This window comes from Oncorhynchus gorbuscha, linkage group LG11, assembly GCF_021184085.1.
Source record: "Oncorhynchus gorbuscha isolate QuinsamMale2020 ecotype Even-year linkage group LG11, OgorEven_v1.0, whole genome shotgun sequence".
NCBI lineage: Eukaryota > Metazoa > Chordata > Actinopteri > Salmoniformes > Salmonidae > Oncorhynchus > Oncorhynchus gorbuscha.
The window spans coordinates 14034686-14053512 of NC_060183.1; the positions used below are offsets into that span (position 1 = coordinate 14034686).

The 18827-nt window shown below is 44.1% G+C and overlaps 1 protein-coding gene across 6 annotated transcripts in view; it reads left to right on the top strand.

Moving 5' to 3' along the window:
• Window positions 1-18490, top strand: part of LOC124048128 (protein quaking-B-like) — a 48881-nt gene extending 30391 nt beyond the window's left edge. The window contains exons 4-8 of one of the 6 annotated variants that reach the window (XR_006841183.1): window positions 7233-7376; window positions 10307-10394; window positions 10563-10859; window positions 11264-11678; window positions 17255-18490. Coding sequence is in view for 4 of the 6 variants with exons in the window: in XM_046368579.1 (XP_046224535.1) it covers window positions 7233-7376; window positions 10307-10394; window positions 10563-10859; window positions 11582-11678; window positions 17255-17270 (642 nt within the window). In the remaining 2 variants the exon portion in view is untranslated. Of the gene's footprint in view, window positions 1-7232; window positions 7377-10306; window positions 10395-10562; window positions 10860-11263; window positions 12007-17254 lie in introns of those variants that run through there. The other 5 variants (XR_006841182.1, XM_046368579.1, XM_046368581.1 and 2 more) reach the window with 5 other exon arrangements.
• The last annotated feature ends 337 nt before the right edge of the window (window positions 18491-18827 follow it).

Below are 18827 nucleotides of genomic sequence, written 5' to 3' on the forward strand. Positions count from 1 at the left end.
TGATGGCTCTGTATCCTTTTCATCTCCCTTGTCAGGGATGGTTCCGTATCCTTTACATCTCCTTGGTCAGTGATGGCTCCATATCATTTTCATCTCCCTGGTCAGGGATGGCTCCATATAATTTTCATGTCCCTGGTCAGGGATGGCTCCATATCATCTCCCTGGTCAGGGATGGCTCAGGGATGGCTCCATATCATCTCCTGGTCATGATGGCTCCATATCATCTCCTGGTCAGGGATGGCTCCGTATCCTTTTCATCTCCTTGGTCAGGGATGGCTCCATATCATCTCCCTGGTCAGTGATGGCTCTGTATCCTTTTCATCTCCCTGGTCAGGGATGCCTCCATATCATTTTCATCTCCCTGGTCAGGGATGGCTCCATATCATCTCCCTGGTCAGTGATGGCTCTGTATCCTTTTCATCTCCCTTGTCAGGGATGGTTCCGTATCCTTTTCATCTCCTTGGTCAGTGATGGCTCCATATCCATATGTAACGGATGTGAAACGGCTAGCTTAGTTAGCGGTGTGCACTAAATAGCGTTTCAATCGGTTACGTCACTTGCTCTGAGACCTTGAAGTAGTGTTTCCCCTTGCTCTGCAAGGGCCACGGCTTTTGTGGAGCGATGGGTAACGACGCTTCGTGGGTGACTGTTGTTGATGTGTGCAGAAGGTCCCTGGTTCGCGCCCGGGTATGGGCGAGGGGACGGTTTAAAATTATACTGTTACACATATCATCTCCATGGTCAGTGATGGCTCCGTATCCTTTTCATCTCCCTGGTCAGGGATGGCTCTGTATCATCTCCTTGGTCAGGGATGGCTCTGTATCATCTCCTTGGTCAGGGATGGCTCTGTATCATCTCCTTGGTCAGGGATGGCTCCATATCATCTCCATGGTCAGTGATGGCTCCGTATCCTTTTCATCTCCCTGGTCAGGGATGGCTCTGTATCATCTCCTTGGTCAGGGATGGCTCTGTATCATCTCCTTGGTCAGGGATGGCTCCATATCATCTCCCTGGTCAGTGATGGCTCCATATCCTGTCCCTGGTCAGGGATGGCTCCATATCCTTTTCATCTCCCTGGTCAGGGATGGCTCCATATCCTTTTCATCTCCCTGGTCAGGGATGGCTCTATCCTCTCCTTGGTCATGGCTCCATATCCTTTTCATCTCCTTGGTCAGGGATGGCTCTCCCTGGTCATGGCTCTGTATCTTTTCCTCTCCCTGGTCAGGGATGGCTCTGTATCATCTCCTGGTCAGGGATGGCTCCATATCCTTTTCATCTCCCTGGTCAGGGATGGCTCCATATCATCTCCCTGGTCAGTGATGGCTCTGTATCCTTTTCATCTCCCTGGTCAGGGATGGCTCCATGGCTGGCTCCATATCATTTTCATCTCCTTGGTCAGTGATGGCTCCATATCATTTTCATCTCCCTGGTCAGGGATGGCTCCATATCATCTCCCTGGTCAGTGATGGCTCTGTATCCTTTTCATCTCCCTGGTCAGGGATGGCTCCATATCATTTTCATCTCCCTGGTCAGGGATGGCTCCATATCATTTTCATCTCCCTGGTCAGTGATGGCTCCATATCATCTCCCTGGTCAGGGATGGCTCCGTATCCTTTTCATCTCCTTGGTCAGGGATGGCTCCATCTCCCTGGTCAGTGATGGCTCTGTATCTATCATTTTCATCTCCCTGGTCAGGGATGGCTCCATATCATTTTCATATCCCTGGTCAGGGATGGCTCCATATCATCTCCCTGGTCAGGGATGGCTCCATATCATCTCACTGGTCAGGGATGACCATCTCCCTGGTCAGTGATGGCTCTGTATCCTTTTCATCTCCCTTGTCAGGGATGGTTCCGTATCCTTTACATCTCCTTGGTCAGTGATGGCTCCATATCATTTTCATCTCCCTGGTCAGGGATGGCTCCATATAATTTTCATGTCCCTGGTCAGGGATGGCTCCATATCATCTCCCTGGTCAGGGATGGCTTCATATCATCTCCCTGGTCAGGGATGGCTCCATATCATCTCCCTGGTCAGTGATGGCTCCATATCATCTCCCTGGTCAGGGATGGCTCCATATCCTTTTCATCTCCTTGGTCAGGGATGGCTCCATATCATCTCCCTGGTCAGTGATGGCTCTGTATCCTTTTCATCTCCCTGGTCAGGGATGGCTCCATATCATTTTCATCTCCCTGGTCAGGGATGGCTCCATATCATCTCCCTGGTCAGTGATGGCTCTGTATCCTTTTCATCTCCCTTGTCAGGGATGGTTCTCCTTTTCATCTCCTTGGTCAGTGATGGCTCCATATCCATATGTAACGGATCCACCTAGCTTAGTTAGCGGTGTGCACTAAATAGCGTTTCAGGTTACGTCACTTGCTCTGAGACCTTGAAGTAGTGTTTCCCCTTGCTCTGCAAGGGCCAGGCTTTTGTGGAGCGATGGGTAACGACGCTTCGTGGGTGACTGTTGTTGATGTGTGCAGAAGGTCCCTGGTTCATGGGCGAGGGGACGGTTTAAAATTATACTGTTACACATATCATCTCCATGGTCAGTGATGGCTCCGTATCCTTTTCATCTCCCTGGTCAGGGATGGCTCTGTATCATCTCCTTGGTCAGGGATGGCTCTGTATCATCTCCTTGGTCAGGGATGGCTCCATATCATCTCCCTGGTCAGTGATGGCTCCATATCCTGTCCCTGGTCAGGGATGGCTCCATATCCTTTTCATCTCCCTGGTCAGGGATGGCTCCATATCCTTTTCATCTCCCTGGTCAGGGATGGCTTCATATCCTCTCCTTGGTCAGGGATGGCTCCATATCCTTTTCATCTCCTTGGTCAGGGATTGCTCCGTATCATCTCCCTGGTCAGGGATGGCTCTGTATCCTTTTCCTCTCCCTGGTCAGGGATGGCTCTGTATCCTTTTCATCCTCCTGGTCAGGGATGGCTCCATATCCTTTTCATCTCCCTGGTCAGGGATGGCTCCATATCCTTTTCATCTCCCTGGTCAGGGATGGCTTCATATCCTCTCCTTGGTCAGGGATGGCTCCATATCCTTTTCATCTCCCTGGTCAGGGATGGCTCCATATCATCTCCCTGGTCAGTGATGGCTCCATATCATCTCCCTGGTCAGGGATGGCTCCGTATCCTTTTCATCTCCTTGGTCAGGGATGGCTCCATATCATCTCCCTGGTCAGTGATGGCTCTGTATCCTTTTCATCTCCCTGGTCAGGGATGGCTCCATATCATTTTCATCTCCCTGGTCAGGGATGGCTCCATATCATCTCCCTGGTCAGGGATGGCTCCATATCATCTCCCTGGTCAGGGATGGCTCCATATCATCTCCCTGGTCAGTGATGGCTCTGTATCCTTTTCATCTCCCTTGTCAGGGATGGTTCCGTATCCTTTTCATCTCCTTGGTCAGTGATGGCTCCATATCCATATGTAACGGATGTGAAACGGCTAGCTTAGTTAGCGGTGTGCACTAAATAGCGTTTCAATCGGTTACGTCACTTGCTCTGAGACCTGGCCCCTGCTCTGCAAGGGCCCGGCTTTGTCATGGGTAACGACGCTCCACTGTTGTTGATGTGTGCAGAAGGTCCCTGGTTCGCGCCCGGGTATGGGCGAGGGTAGGTTTAAAATTATACTGTTACACATATCATCTCCATGGTCAGTGATGGCTCCGTATCCTTTTCATCTCCCTGGTCAGGGATGGCTCTGTATCATCTCCTTGGTCAGGGATGGCTCTGTATCATCTCCTTGTCAGGGATGGCTCCATATCATCTCCCTGGTCAGTGATGGCTCCATATCCTGTCCCTGGTCAGGGATGGCTCCATATCCTTTTCATCTCCCTGGTCAGGGATGGCTCCATATCCTTTTCATCTCCCTGGTCAGGGATGGCTTCATATCCTCTCCTTGGCCAGGGATGGCTCCATATCCTTTTCATCTCCTTGGTCAGGATGGCTCCGTATCATCTCCCTGGTCAGGGATGGCTCCATATCCTTTTCCACCAGAACATCACAGATGATGTGGTCCAGGACAGGCTTGATGGCTGACAGTGTCACTCATGTCTCTGAGGCAAGTGCATCTGTAAACTGGCCCAGAGGTTCAAGTAGCTGGCACAGTTGCTCTATGACACTTATGTCGGCATCCCTGGGCATCAGATGCCATGTTCCTCTTGCTCCAGCCAGTGTCGCACAGACCGGCTGCTGTTGGCTGAGGAAACGCTCAAGCATCTTGTGTGTAGATCCCCATTGGGTTACCACATCATGGATCAGAGCTTTCTGTGGCATGTTTCTCCTTCTCTTCCAGCTCCGTGAGAAGCCTTGGACCAGATGACGCAGGCCTTGACTGTTGTGTCAACTCTCTGAATTGTCAGAGTCTTTGAGATGGCCAGGTTCAAATGATGGCCAAAGCACCCAAGCCACAGATCTGGGAACTCTTCAAAAGCCTTGATCATGTTTGTTGCGTGGTCTGTGGTAACACAGACCAGGTCTTTCTTGTTGATCCCCCCCCACTCTTCCAGCATATTCTCAAAAACTCTCTGATGTTGTGAGCCGAGTGATCTTCTGGGAAGAACTGTGTTCCCAGACAGTTTGATTCCTGTTCCAGTCTGGGGTGAGGTAATGGATAGTGAAGCTGATGTAGGGTTGAACCACCCCCCTGCTTTCACTGGTCCAGAGGTCATTAGTTGCAGCAAACCATGTGCCTTGTGCCAAACTTTTTCCAACATCAGTTTTAACCTGGTTGTACAGGTTTGGGATTTCAGTCATGGAAAATAATGTTTGTGATGACACTTTGTAGTGAGGCACGGCAACCTTCATCAGCCTCAGAAAGCCAGGCCTCTCAACAATGTGAAATGGCATCATGTCCTTTGCAATGTAATATGAAAGGGCTGCAGTGAGGTCTTGTGTATTTTTTGACGTGGGTGCATAAGCAGCCTGCCTTTTAAATGCTTGCTGGAGTGTCTGTGTCACAGCTGTAGATGAGGATGGACCAATAGCATCACTGGGTTTGCCTGCTGCACGCCCATCTCTGTAAACAAGGGAATAGCAAATGTATTATTATTATTATTACATTATAATTATTATTATTCACACACACACAGTCTATCTTCTGTGTTGCATTTGAGCATGTGCAATGACCCCATGCACAATTTACATAAATACAAATGAGTCTTAAGACAGTGATAGTAATTGCAATGAGCCCAACAATTGACATAAATACAGGAGTTTTGTATAGGAGTCTTGTATAGGAGTCTGGTAGAGGAGTCTGGTAGAGGAGTCTGGTAGAGGAGTCTTGTATAGGAGACTGGTTTAGGAGTCTGGTAGAGGAGTGTGGTAGAGGAGTCTGGTAGAGGAGTCTGGTAGAGGAGTCTGGTTTATGAGTCTGGTAGAGGAGTCTGGTAGAGGAGTCTGGTAGAGGAGTCTGGTAGAGGAGTCTGGTAGAGGTGTCTGGTAGAGGAGTCTTGTATAGGAGTCTGGTTTAGGAGTCTGGTAGAGGAGTCTGGTAGAGGAGTCTGGTAGAGGAGTCTGGTAGAGGTGTCTGGTAGAGGAGTCTGGTTTAGGAGTCTGGTAGAGGAGTCTGGTTTAGGAGTCTGGTAGAGGAGTCTGGTAGAGGAGTCTGGTAGAGGAGTCTGGTACAGGAGTCTGGTAGGGGAGTCTGGTAGAGGAGTCTGGTAGAGGAGTCTGGTAGAGGAATCTATAGTGTTTCTCCTGTTGAAACACTTTTACAACCAAGTTGACGACTGCCTGATTTTAAATGATCAAAATGTGTTGGTTGGGTGACTAAACTACAGAACCTTGTTATCATGTTTAATGGACAAATAGTCTGCAGACACATGACGCATACAGCAGCAGAACCCCGTGTCGTGTTAAACACAAAACAAAACCCTGCGCCTGCGTCGGACTGTTGCTAACTTTGGTTGATGCTGGACAGAGTTTTTCAAACCGTGGTAATCAAACACAGTTTTAATGATGGGTGTGTAATACCGTGGTTTACCGTGAAACAGACTAAACGTTTCATCCCTGGTAGACATTTTGACCTTCATGAGGGGGATTATTCAATGATATGGCTCCACTGTAAAACCAAGTGTTTAGGATCTGAACACATAACTAAACGCTCTTCTGTAACACGTTTTAAACACTTCAAGGCATTTAGAATGCCAATGAAACTGCATCACAGTGTTTACATTGTAAACACCAGAACGTGTTTAATCCTTGTAACACGTTTTAAACACATGAACACATTTATTCAGCACAAGACGTTCAGGTTTTAAACGCTAAACACTGGGAGTGAAGCAGTAATTTCCTATTTCCCAGCATGCCTTTCGAGGGAATGTGAGAGATACCCACTAATGACTGTGCTTGTTAGTGACAGAGACATGGTTCTTGTGTTCAATTACATCTATTCTTGAGTGATTGCTTAAGTGAATGTGTTTGAATTAAAACTAAACCCTTTATGACCTCATATTATACATTTCATAAGGCCTTTAGTTATGGCCTCGTTATCCTTGACATTTTGGTCTGAAAATAATGGGCAACATCAGACCTGCAATTAACAGTACGCTGGTTTGTGAAGTGATTAGTAATTCCTATCAGAATCCAGCCAGAGGGAAGATATCCAAGAATTTGAATATTTGATCACAAACAAGAAAAAAATCAACCTGAAACAATGGACACTGGGAAATATGATAATGAGGCCACTACCGCGTCTGTTTCACTCTGAGAGACTTCAAGGAAAGGAACTCTACACAGTCGAGTAACAAGAGCACTCGACGATTTGAAAATAATGATTGAATCAAATGTCCCGTTCAGTTATAGGTAGGTAAGGTGACAGACATTCTTAACACTGATCTGAATAAAAGGCATACATTTGTTTTAGGACCACAGGACAGTCGGAAAGTAAACGCTATTGTTTCAAATCTCAACACTTAGGAGATATAGGTGTTCTCCTGGTTGGAACCCGACAGGAAAAAGATGACTATCACGTTTAATCTAGCCTCAATGACAAATCTAAATACCTAATGGTTGAGTTTTAAACACTGACATTTAGTTTATGGGTGTGTCACATGTTTCTGGTCTTACAGTGTACCGTGTCATTACAGAACTGAAGCCAATGTGGACAGTCTTCTGGGAAACGTAAACATGTTCTATGGATGAAGGAAGATGCTCACATACATACTCAAACACAAATACACACACACACCGTAATATTATTGTGTTCTATGTGTATCAGGAAGAGCTGAACAGAGGGAAACCTAACTGGGAACACCTAAGTGAGGAACTTCATGTTCTCATCACAGTGGAAGACTCACACAACAGAGCTCAGATCAAACTACAAAGAGCTACCGCAGAGGTCAAGAAACTGCTCGTACCAGCTGTGAGTACCAAGAGTTTCATGATATAATTGTGTGTGTGTGTGTGTCTCTGTGTGTGTGTGTGTCTATGTGTGTGTGTCTGTGTGTGTGTGTCTGTGTGTGTGTGTTGGGGAGTTGGGCAATTCGCCAGGCAGCATGTATAAAGGCGTAACCATGGTAATGCATGTGAAATTAGGGGATGAATGGAGAGACTGTTCACACTTTCTCTTCACTCTATCACTCCTTTCACTCCTCACACTTAATGAATTCCCTCTTCCTCTCTTCCTCTCTTCCTCTCTCTCTCTCTCTCTCTCTCTCTCTCTCTCTCTCTCTCTCTCTCTCTCTCTCTCTCTCTCTCTCTCTCTCTCATCAACTCTTTCCATGTGTCCTCAGCATTTCTCCCATTCTCTTAGCCTCCTACCCTCTCCCCACACCTCACACAGACACATTATTCCTAGCAATGTTGCTCTACTGAAATTCAACTTTGAATAGAGTAGTTATGAACCCTCAAACGAATTCTCAGATCACACTGCATTGATTTACAGTAATATAACTAATGCCCCCTGTGAACTTATTCTGTCCCGCCCCTGTCTCTTAAATTGTCCAATCAGGGTGCAGTATCAACACCAGAGAGGTTATAATGATACATGTTAAAGGTCCATTGCAGATGTTTTTATCTCAATATCAAATTATTTCTGGGTAACAATTAAGTACCTTAATGTGATTGTTTTAAAATTAGAATTGTAAAACATTTACAAAAATAGCTTCTTAGGAAAAAGCCATTTCTCCAACAAGAGTTTTGCAGGGGAAACTTAAAACTAACTGTTATTGGCTGAGAGGTTTTTCGGTCTATTAACTAATTTACTGCATGGAAGGTCATGGAAGATCATGGAAGGCCAAAACTCCATCCCACCAAAACAGGCTGAAATTTCAGGTGGTCTTTTCAAGCAGCTCTTACACTAAAAGGGCATTATCAGAATTTTCACAATTTAACAGTATTGTTCCAACCTCATAGTGTGGAAATAAATATAAAACACAGGAAAATCACATTGTTGGCCTTTAACTTTAACGCAGAAAATCAGAGTGTGTGGGTAGGGGTTAATGATACAGTTGAAGTCGGAAGTTTACATACACTTAGGTTGGAGTCATTAAAACTCGTTTTTCAACCACTCCTCAAATTTCTTTTAACAAACTATAGTTTTGCATGTCGGTTAGGACATCTACTTTGTGCATGAAACAAGTCATTTTTCCAACAGTTGTTTACAGACAGATTATTTCACTTATAATTCACTGTATCACAATTTCAGTGGGTCAGACGTTTACATACACTAAGTTGACTGTGCCTTTAAACAGATTGGAAAATTCCAGAAAATTATGTCATTGACATCATTTAAGTCAATTGGAGGTGTACTTGTGGATGTATTTCAAGGCCTACCTTCAAACTCAGTGCCTCTTTGCTTGACATCATGGGAAAATCCAAAGATATCAGTCAAGACCTCAGCAAAACAATTGTAGACCTCCACAAGTCTGGTTCATCCTTAGGAGCAATTTCCAAACGCCTGAAGGTACCACATTCACCTGTACAAACAATAGTACGCAAGTATAAACACCGTGGGACCACGCAGCCGTCATACCGCTCAGGAAGGAGATGCGTTTTGTCTCCTAGAGGTGAAAGTACTTTGGTGCGAAAAGTGCAAATCAATCCCAGAACAACAGCAAAGGACCATGTGAAGATGCTGGAGGAAACCGGTACAAAAGTATCTATATCCACAGTAAAACTAGTCCTATATCGACATAACCTGGAAGGCCGCTCAGGAAGGAAGAAGCCACTGCTCCAATACCGCCATAAAGAAGCAAGACTACGGTTTGCAACTGCACATGGGGACAAAGATCGTACTTTTTGGAGAAATGTCCTCTGGTCTGATGAAACAAAAATAGAACTGTTTGGCCATAATGACCATCGTTATGTTTGGAGGAAAAAGGGGAGGCTTGCAAGCCGTGAACACCATCCCAACCTTGAAGCACGGGGGTGGCAGCATCATGTTGTGGGGGTGCTTTGCTGCAGGAGGGACTGGTGCATTTCACAAAATAGATGGCATCATGATGGAGGAAAATGATGTGGCTATATTGAAGCAACATTTCAAGACTTCAGTCAGGAAGTTAAAGCTTGGTGGCAAATGGGTCTTCCAAATGGACAATGACCCCAAGCATACTTCCAAAGTTGTGGCAAAATGGCTTAAGGACAACAAAGTCAAGGTATTGGAGTGGTCATCACAAAGCCCTGACCTCAATCCCATCAAACATTTGTGGGCAGAACTGAAAAAGCGTGTGTGAGCGAGGAGGCCTAAAAACCTGACTCAGTTACACCAGCATGGGCCAAAATTCAAAATTCACCCAACTTATTGTGGGAAGCTTATGGAAGGCTCCCCGAAACGTTTGACTCAAGTTAAACAATTTAAAGACAATGCTACTAAATACTAATTGAGTGTATGTAAACTTCTGACCCACTGGGAATGTGATGAAAGAAATAGAAGCTGAAATAAATCATTCTCTCTACTGCTATTCTGACATTTCACACTCTTAAAATAAAGTGGTGATCCTAACTGACGTAAGACAGGTAATTTCTACTAGGATTAAATGTCAGGAATTGAAAAACTGAGTTTAAATGTATTTGGCTAAGGTGAATGTAAACTTCCGACTTCAACTGTATCTGTTAGTTTAACCTGACCTAGCTGTACATCCCTCACAATCTGTTGGCCAGAGCGAAGCATAATCCAACCTTCAACCAACTGTGTGTGTGTCTGTGTGTGTGTGTGTGTGTGTGTGTGTGTGTGTGTGTGTGTGTGTGTGTGTGTGTGTGTGTGTGTGTGTGTGTGTGTGTGTGTGTGTGTGTGTGTGTGTGTGTGTGTGTGTGTGTGTGTGTGTGTGTGTGTGTGTGTGTGTGTGTGTGTAGGCTGATGGAGAGGACAGTCTAAAAAAGATGCAGCTAATGGAGCTCGCCATTCTCAACGGAACCTACAGAGACGCCAACATCAAGCAACGTAAGGATGACATCATCATGAAGCGCCTGTCCTGAAACTGACTTTTTGAGGGAGGTGTTTTTTTCATCTAGTAATGGATTGTCTATTTGTTCTTTCTCTCGGTCTCTCTCTCTCTCTATGTTTCTGTGGGTGTGTGTCTGTGTGTGTGTGGGTGCATGATGTGTGTAGCCACTATGGCCTTCTCCCTAGCCTCCTCTCAGCAGCCTCGGCTCATCTCCAGCCCCTCCCCTGTCATGCAGCAGGCTATGCGGAGCCCCGCCCCTGGTCAACAGCCCAACCTCATGCCTCACCTGATTCGTCAGATCCAGAGTCAGCAGGCCCTCATGCAAGGAGCCAATCAGCACGCAGCACTGATGCAGCAATCACCTGAATCAGGAGGGTTCTTCTACGCTCCCTATGAATATTCCCCCTACACCCTAACTCCATCTATACTAGAATACCCCATGGACACTACTGGTGTACTAGGTAAGCACAGATACACTGATACACTGATACAGACACACAATTATATCATGAAACTCTTGGTACTCACAGCTGGTACGAGCAGTTTCTTGACCTCTGCGGTAGCTCTTTGTAGTTTGATCTGAGCTCTGTTGTGTGAGTCTTCCACTGTGATGAGAACATGAAGTTCCTCACTTAGGTGTTCCCAGTTAGGTTTCCCTCTGTTCAGCTCACACACACACACACACACACACACACACACACACACACACACACACACACACACACACACACACACACACACACACACACACACACACACACACACACACACACACACACACACACACACACAGATCAAGTTGATTTGGGCATGAGGGTTGTGTTGTTGTGTTGTGACCTGGTTCTATTTCTCTCTCTGTCTCCAGGTATGGCTTTCCAAACCAAAGGCTGAGAGATGAACTCTCTCCTACACATGGACCTCTCACACACACACACACACACACACACACACACACACACACACACACACACACACACACACACACACACACACACACACACACACACACACACACACACACACACACACACACACACACACACACACACACACACACACACAGGCTTATCTGAAATGGGCCTCTTGTCTTCTTAATGATTCTGTCACTGTTTGATGATGTCACTGTTTGATGGTGTCACTGTTAACCTCCTGTGTTTTGGTGATGTGGTTGCGCGGTGAGCAGGAGCGATGACGGCTCAGGTGCAACGCCACAATATGAGAGCCCATCCTTACCAAAGAGTAGTGAACACCGACAGAGGTCAGTTAGATCACCAGACTGTGTGAGTGGGAATACACATTCGTGAGTGGTTTTGATTGTGTTTGCTCGACAGTGTGTGTGTGTCCGTCAGTTGACCTATGTGTGCCGCCTGCTAAGAGAGGAATGAGACCAGAATGTGAGAGGAAAGTCAAACAGTGGGGCTGTGTGTAATTGTCTAACAACAGTCTGTTGTCCCCTGCTTTTAGAATGGACCTTTCCTCCATCTGACTGTGACCTTGTGATTCTCAGAGTTCTGAGAGCTCTCTTTACATACTATGTTTCTCACTCTCTTTCTCACTGCCTCTCCTCTCTACTCTCTCTCTGTCCTCTCCTCTCTCTCTCTGTCCTCTCCTCTCTCTGTCCTCTCCTCTCACTGCCTCTCCTCTCTACTCTTTCTCTCCTCTCCTCTCCCCTCTCTCTCTGTCCTCTCCTCTCTCTGTCCTCTCCTCTCACTGCCTCTCCTCTCTACTCTTTCTCTCCTCTCCTCTCCCCTCTCTCTCTGTCCTCTCCTCTCTCTGTCCTCTCCTCTCTCTGTCCTCTCCTCTCTACTCTTTCTCTCCTCTCCTCTCCCCTCTCTCTCTGTCCTCTCCTCTCTCTGTCCTCTCCTCTCTCTGTCCTCTCCTCTCTACTCTTTCTCTCCTCTCCTCTCCCCTCTCTCTCTGTCCTCTCCTCTCACTGCCTCTCCTCTCTACTCTTTCTCTCCTCTCCTCTCCCCTCTCTCTCTGTCCTCTCCTCTCTCTGTCCTCTCCTCTCTCTGTCCTCTCCTCTCTCCTCTCCTCTCTCCTCTCCTCTCCCCTCTCTCTCTGTCCTCTCCTCTCTCTGTCCTCTCCTCTCTCTGTCCTCTCCCTCCTCTTATATATATATATATATATATACACACACACACACACAGTTCAAGACGGAAGTTTACATACACCTTAGCCAAATAGATTTAAACTCAGTTTTTCACAATTCCTGACATTTAATCCTAGACAAAAATCCCTGTCTTAGGTCAGTTAGGATCACCACTTTATTTTAAGAATGTGAAATGTCAGAATAATAGTAGAGAGAATGATTTATTTCAGCTTTTATTTCTTTCATCACATTCCCTGTTTACATACACTCAATTAGTATTTAGTAACATTGCCTTTACATTGTTTTACTTGGGTGAATTTTAACCCATTCCTCCTGACAGAGCTGAAGTAACTGAGTCAGGTTTTTAGGCCTCCTTGCTCGCACACGCTTTTTCAGTTCTGCCCACAAATGTTCTATAGTATTGAGGTCAGGGCTTTGTGAAGGCCACTCCAATACCTTGACTTTGTTGTCCTTAAGCCATTTTGCCACAACTTTGGAAATATGCTTAGGGTCAATATCCATTTGGAAGACCCATTTGTGACCAAGCTTTAACTTTCTGACTGATGTCTTGAGATGTTGCTTCAATATATCCACATAATTTTCCCTCATCATGATGCCATCTATTTTGTGAAGTGCACCAGTCCCTTCTGCAGCAAAGCACCCCCACAACATGATGTTGCCACCCCAGTGCTTCACGGTTGGGATGATATTCTTCGGCTTGCAAGCCTCCCCCTTTTTCCTCCAAATATAACGATGGTCATTATGGCCAAACAGTTCTATTTTTGTTTCATCAGACCAGAGGACATTTCTCCAAAAAGTACGATCTTTGTCCCCATGTGCAGTTGCAAACCGAAAGTCTGGCTTTTTTATGGTGGTTGTGGAGCAGTGGCTTCTTCCTTGCTGAGCGGCCATTCAGGTTATGTCGATATAGGACTCGTTTTACTGTGGATATAAATACTTTGGTACCTGTTTCCTCCAGCATCTTCACAAGGTCCTTTGCTGTTGTTCTGGGATTGATTTGCACTTTTTCGCACCAAGGTACGTTCATCTCTAGGAGACAGAACGCGTCTTCTTCCTCCTTCCTACTATTCTTTTGTACAGATGAACGTGGTACTGTCAGGCGTTTGGAAATGGCTCCCAAGGATGAATCAGACTTGTGGAGGTCTACAATTTTTTTTGCTGAGGTCTTGGCTGATTTCTTTTGGTTTTCCCAAGCAAATAGGCACTGAGTTTGAAGGTAGGCCTCCAATGTACACCTCCAATTGACTCAAATTATATCAATTAGCCTATGAGAAGCTTCTAAAGCGATGACATAATTTTCTGGAATTTTCCAAGCTGTTAATAGGCACAGTTTACTTAGTGTATGTAAAATTCTGACCCACTGGAATTGTGATACACTGTGATATAAGTGAAATAATCTGTCTGTAAACAATTGTTGGAAAAATTACTTGTTTCATGCACAAAGTAGATGTCCTAACCAACTTGCCAAAACTATAGTTTGTTAACAAGAAATTTGTGAAGTGGTTGAAAAACAAGTTTTAATGACTCTAACCTAAGTGTATGTAAACTTGCAACTTCAACTGTATATACATACATACATACATACATACATACATACATACATACATACATACATACATACATACATACATACATACATACATACATACATACATACATACATACATACATACATACATACATACATACATACATACATACATACATACATACATACATACATACATACATACATACATACATACATACATACATACATACATACATACATACATACATACATACATACATACATACATACATACATACATACATACAGAACCAGTCAAAAGTTTGGACACACCTACTCATTCAAGGGTTTTTCTTTATTTTTACTATTTTCTACATTGTATAATAACAGTGAAGACATCAAAACTATGAAATAACACATATGGAATCATGTAGTTAGAAAAAAGTGTTAAACAAATAAAAATATATTTGAGATTTCTCAAAATAGACACCCTTTGCCTTGATGACAGCTTTGCACACTCTTGGCATTCTCTCAACCTGCTTAATGAGGAATGCTTTTCCAACAGTCTTGAAGGAGTTCCCACATATGCTGAGTACTTGTTGGCTGCTTTTCCCTCACTCTGTCCAACTCATACCAATCCATCTCAGTTGGGTTAGGACCATCACTCTTCTTCTTGGTCAAATAGCCCTTACACAGAATGGAAGTGTGTTTTGGGTCATTGTCCTGTTGAAAAACAAATGATAGTCCCACTAAGCTCAAACCAGATGGGATGGGTAATGCTGTGGTAGCCATACTGGTTAAGTGTGCATTGAATTCTAAATAAATAACAGACAGTGTCACCAGCAAAGCACCATCACACCACCTCCTCCTCCATGCTTCATGGTGGGAACCACACATGCAGAGATCATCCATTCACTTACTCTGCATCTCACAAAGACAGTTGGAACCAAAAATCTTAACTTTGGATTCATCAGACCAAAGGACAGATTTCCACCAGCTAATGTACATTGCTCGTGTTTTGTGGCTCAAGCAAGTCTCTTCTTCTTATTGGTGTCCTTTAGTAGTGGTTTCTTTGCAGAAATTTGACCGCGAAGGCCTGATTCACGCAGTCTCCTCTGAACAGTTGAGGTTGGGATGTGTCTGTTACTTGAACTCTGTGAAGCATTTATTTGGGCTGCAATCTGAAGTGCAGTTAACTCTAATGAACTTATCCTTTGCAGCAGAGGTAACTCTGGGTCTTCCATTCCTTTGGCGGTCCTCATAAGAGCCAGTTTCATCATAGCGCTTGATGGCTTTGGCTACTGCACTTGAGGAAACGTTCAAAGTTCTTGAAATGTTCCAGATTGACTGACCTTCATGTCTTAAAGTCATAATGGACTCTGTCATTTCTCTTTGCTCATATGGACTTGGTGTTGGTCAAACACATTAAGAAGGAAAGAAATTCCACAAATGTACTTTTAACAAGGCACACCTGTTAATTTAAATACATTCCAGGTGACTACCTCATGAAGCTGGTTGATAGAATGCCAAGAATGTGCAAAGCTGTCATCAAGGCAAATGGTGGCTACTTTGAAGAATCTCAAATATAACATATATTTTAATTTGTTGAACACTTCTTTAGCTACTACATGATTCCATATGTGTTATTTCAAAGTTTTGATGTCTTCACTATTATTATGCAATGTAGAAAATAGTACAAATAAAGAAAAACCCTTGAATGAGAAGGTGTGTCCCTTGCTTTCTCTCTCTCTCTCTCTCTCTCTCTCTCTCTCTCTCTCTCTCTCTCTCTCTCTCTCTCTCTCTCTCTCTCTCTCTCTCTCTCTCTCTGTCTCTGTGTCTCTCTCTGTGTCTCTCTCTCTGTCTCTCTCTCCCCCCCTCTCTCTCTCTCTTTCTTTCCTGGTTATTTCACTACTGTTCAACCTTAGAGACAAGTAGTCATCTCTTTTTATATTGTCTTAAATTACACCATTCCTTTCATTTGATTTTGTCTTTTATTTATTGCTGTGGTTTTATAATGATTGTTTTGTGGATCTCATGGATCAGAGACATACAGTACTTGAAGCTGAAACAGCCACCTCATAGCCGTACTCCATATGATCCTATACTGTGTAGTATATGACCCTATATTTCAAAACGACTACTGAAATCTCTATTAGGAGATTTCCGTAGTGTGTGTGTGTGAAGTAAGCAATACTGGACCTTCGGGGTAGGGATGGGTTTACATGAGAGAGAATTTAGATAGACATTCCGTTGTCATCTCATTGTGCGTAGCCTGTTCTTTTTTAGATAATTGTCGTTTTTGCTCATGTGCTTTCCAAAAATAAATGGATGTTTTCTATAGAGTTTAGACTGTAGACTTGAAGCTCTAATTCATATTTATGAAGGAAACGGTTCAAGGGTTGTTTCGGGTATGACTTTGTGTGTTAAAGTGATGTTGGTGTATTCTTGGTGTCACTTTGGCAACAGTAGGACTTGCCTTGCTGTGTGTCAGCTATAGTTCAACTGGTGTACATAGAGAACCAAAGATGGAGATTTAAAAAAATAATAATAATCTGAAAACCAATGTAAATTATTATAATTGGAAAATATCTGTTAAAAATATCTGTTATTAATTCCTTCTAAAAAACCACATCTCTTAGCATGTCTTGGCTCTCTGTTAACTGCAGGCCTCGTTTCTTCTCTAATGCTTAACAGCAGTCTGGAAATCATCGCCAGATCATTTTTAATCAATTAATTGGTCATCATTGCATTTGGTCTTTTCTGTGAAGACACCATAACGTTACACCGTGACTACTGCTAACCACTGCTTAGATGTCTGTGACACTGTCACACCCTCACAGGAAACCATACCCTCTGCTCTCTCCATGGTTTCTCAGTCTGTAACGCAGCTAGCCTCACTGTAACAGTGTTCAACCCTTCTACAAAGGCTCTTTTACGATGCCTTCATTAGCAGTATACAATCCTTCATAAGTACCTATGTCAGCAGTCACTGGTTGGCATCTCACATCGTGTCACTTCATGCCGATGCCAGACCTTATGTCAACCTGCGGCTACTGACTTGTAACTGTCAATGTAGTGAAGGTGGTGTGTGTTTGTGTGACTGGAGTAGATCTTTCATGTGGTCATCTTGACACCACTAGCTGACACTAATCTCTTTCTATCTTTTTCTGTGTGTCTTTTTTATGTTCTCATTTCTTTGTGTATGTCCGTCTGTCTCCTAACCCCCCCCCCAGCTGCCACGGCAACTAATCCCTGACCTCTGCCCACTGATGACCCACCCGTCTCCGCCCGTGCCTCGCTCGTTGCCATGCTCTGGACAGCAGCCACGCCCCTCCCCCAGAGTCACCTCTGCCTAACCAACCAGAGACCAGCGGCCATGGTAACGAACCTTCAGGACCCAATCAGGACCCAGTCACCAGCCACACCCACCCAAACACTACACTATCAAGCCATGTGCCCCTTTTAAAGGAAACCCCACAGCCAAACCACCCAACCACAACCCCCTTTAACCAAACCTCCCCAATCTGCACTGGTCAGATAACCTGGCTCTATTCCTTGCCCTGCACTGAGTCGATGTGGAGCTATAATATTATAATAATTCAATAATCCAAATAATAACAGTCATATGTGTGATCATAATTATACTTGTCGAGCACACTGACCCTCCACGACCACTAGTCTGACTGTCCCTGTTCTCAAAACGTCACTGTCACACAAAACGTTACTTAGATCGGGTTTACCAGGTCACACCAGTTTCACACGATGTCCTCTCTAAAAGACTAGAGTCTCGACTGTTGCACCATGCCTGCCTTTCGACAGTGAGCTGAGCCGATCTAATGTGTAAGATCTAAGCTCTCCAGGTATAGTCTCAACCACAACGTCACAGTATTATAGAAATGCGGAGAACCAAGTGCCTTTTAGTTATTTAAATAGATCTGTTACAGACCAGCCTTTTTATGAAGGCTTTCTAACCTCCATGAAAGAGGAATAACCTGACGCCATCTTTTCTATCTCTCAACACAGTGAAAGAGATGTGTATTTTACAGAAACCATCTCAATGTTGTGATTTAACATAAACCCACATGTCTTCTGGGTTTAGAGTGAAGTGCCAAAGGGTTTGTTCCTTCCGTCTGTGCAGCAGGACCTTCTCAGAACAGTATTAATGTTGTGTTGTTTATTTTATTTTGGGGAGTGGTGTTTATGTATTTGTGTGTGTGTGTGTCTGCCTTTGAGAACACACTCTATCGTATAGTGTTGTGTTATTAGATGTGTGTGTGTGTGTTACATATTTGAGCCCCTAACTAGCCTCTTGCCAAGCGGTTGTTTTTACTCCACACAAACCGTCTCCTTCAAGACAAAACATGAACAATACTGTACAACATCTGTAACATCTGTTTTATAATGCAATTTTATATTATATTTTTTATGTGAGAAATAACATTAAATTATGTTTTCAGATAAGAACAGTATACCTTACTATGAATATATTTTTTCATTCAGTTTAAGAGCTAATATTGCCTCCAACCAATGTGCCATTCACAAAGTGTCCGGAGTGTTTTTAAAGTCCTGATATACTGAAAACCTTCAAATGTTCTGGAAGATTCTTGTTTTTCAAGTTAATCTCAGTGTTGCTTACCTTCTGTAACGTCTGTGTGTAAAGGAGGATTAACTCTGTAGTACTGAATATTAATCTACTCTTTGTACTAACTGACCTGTCCTGTACTGTTAACCTCTTTACTCATATCTGTCTCTGCTTTGGTTTCTTTTCAAATATAAACTGTGTGAATCAGATCATTAAAAAGTGTT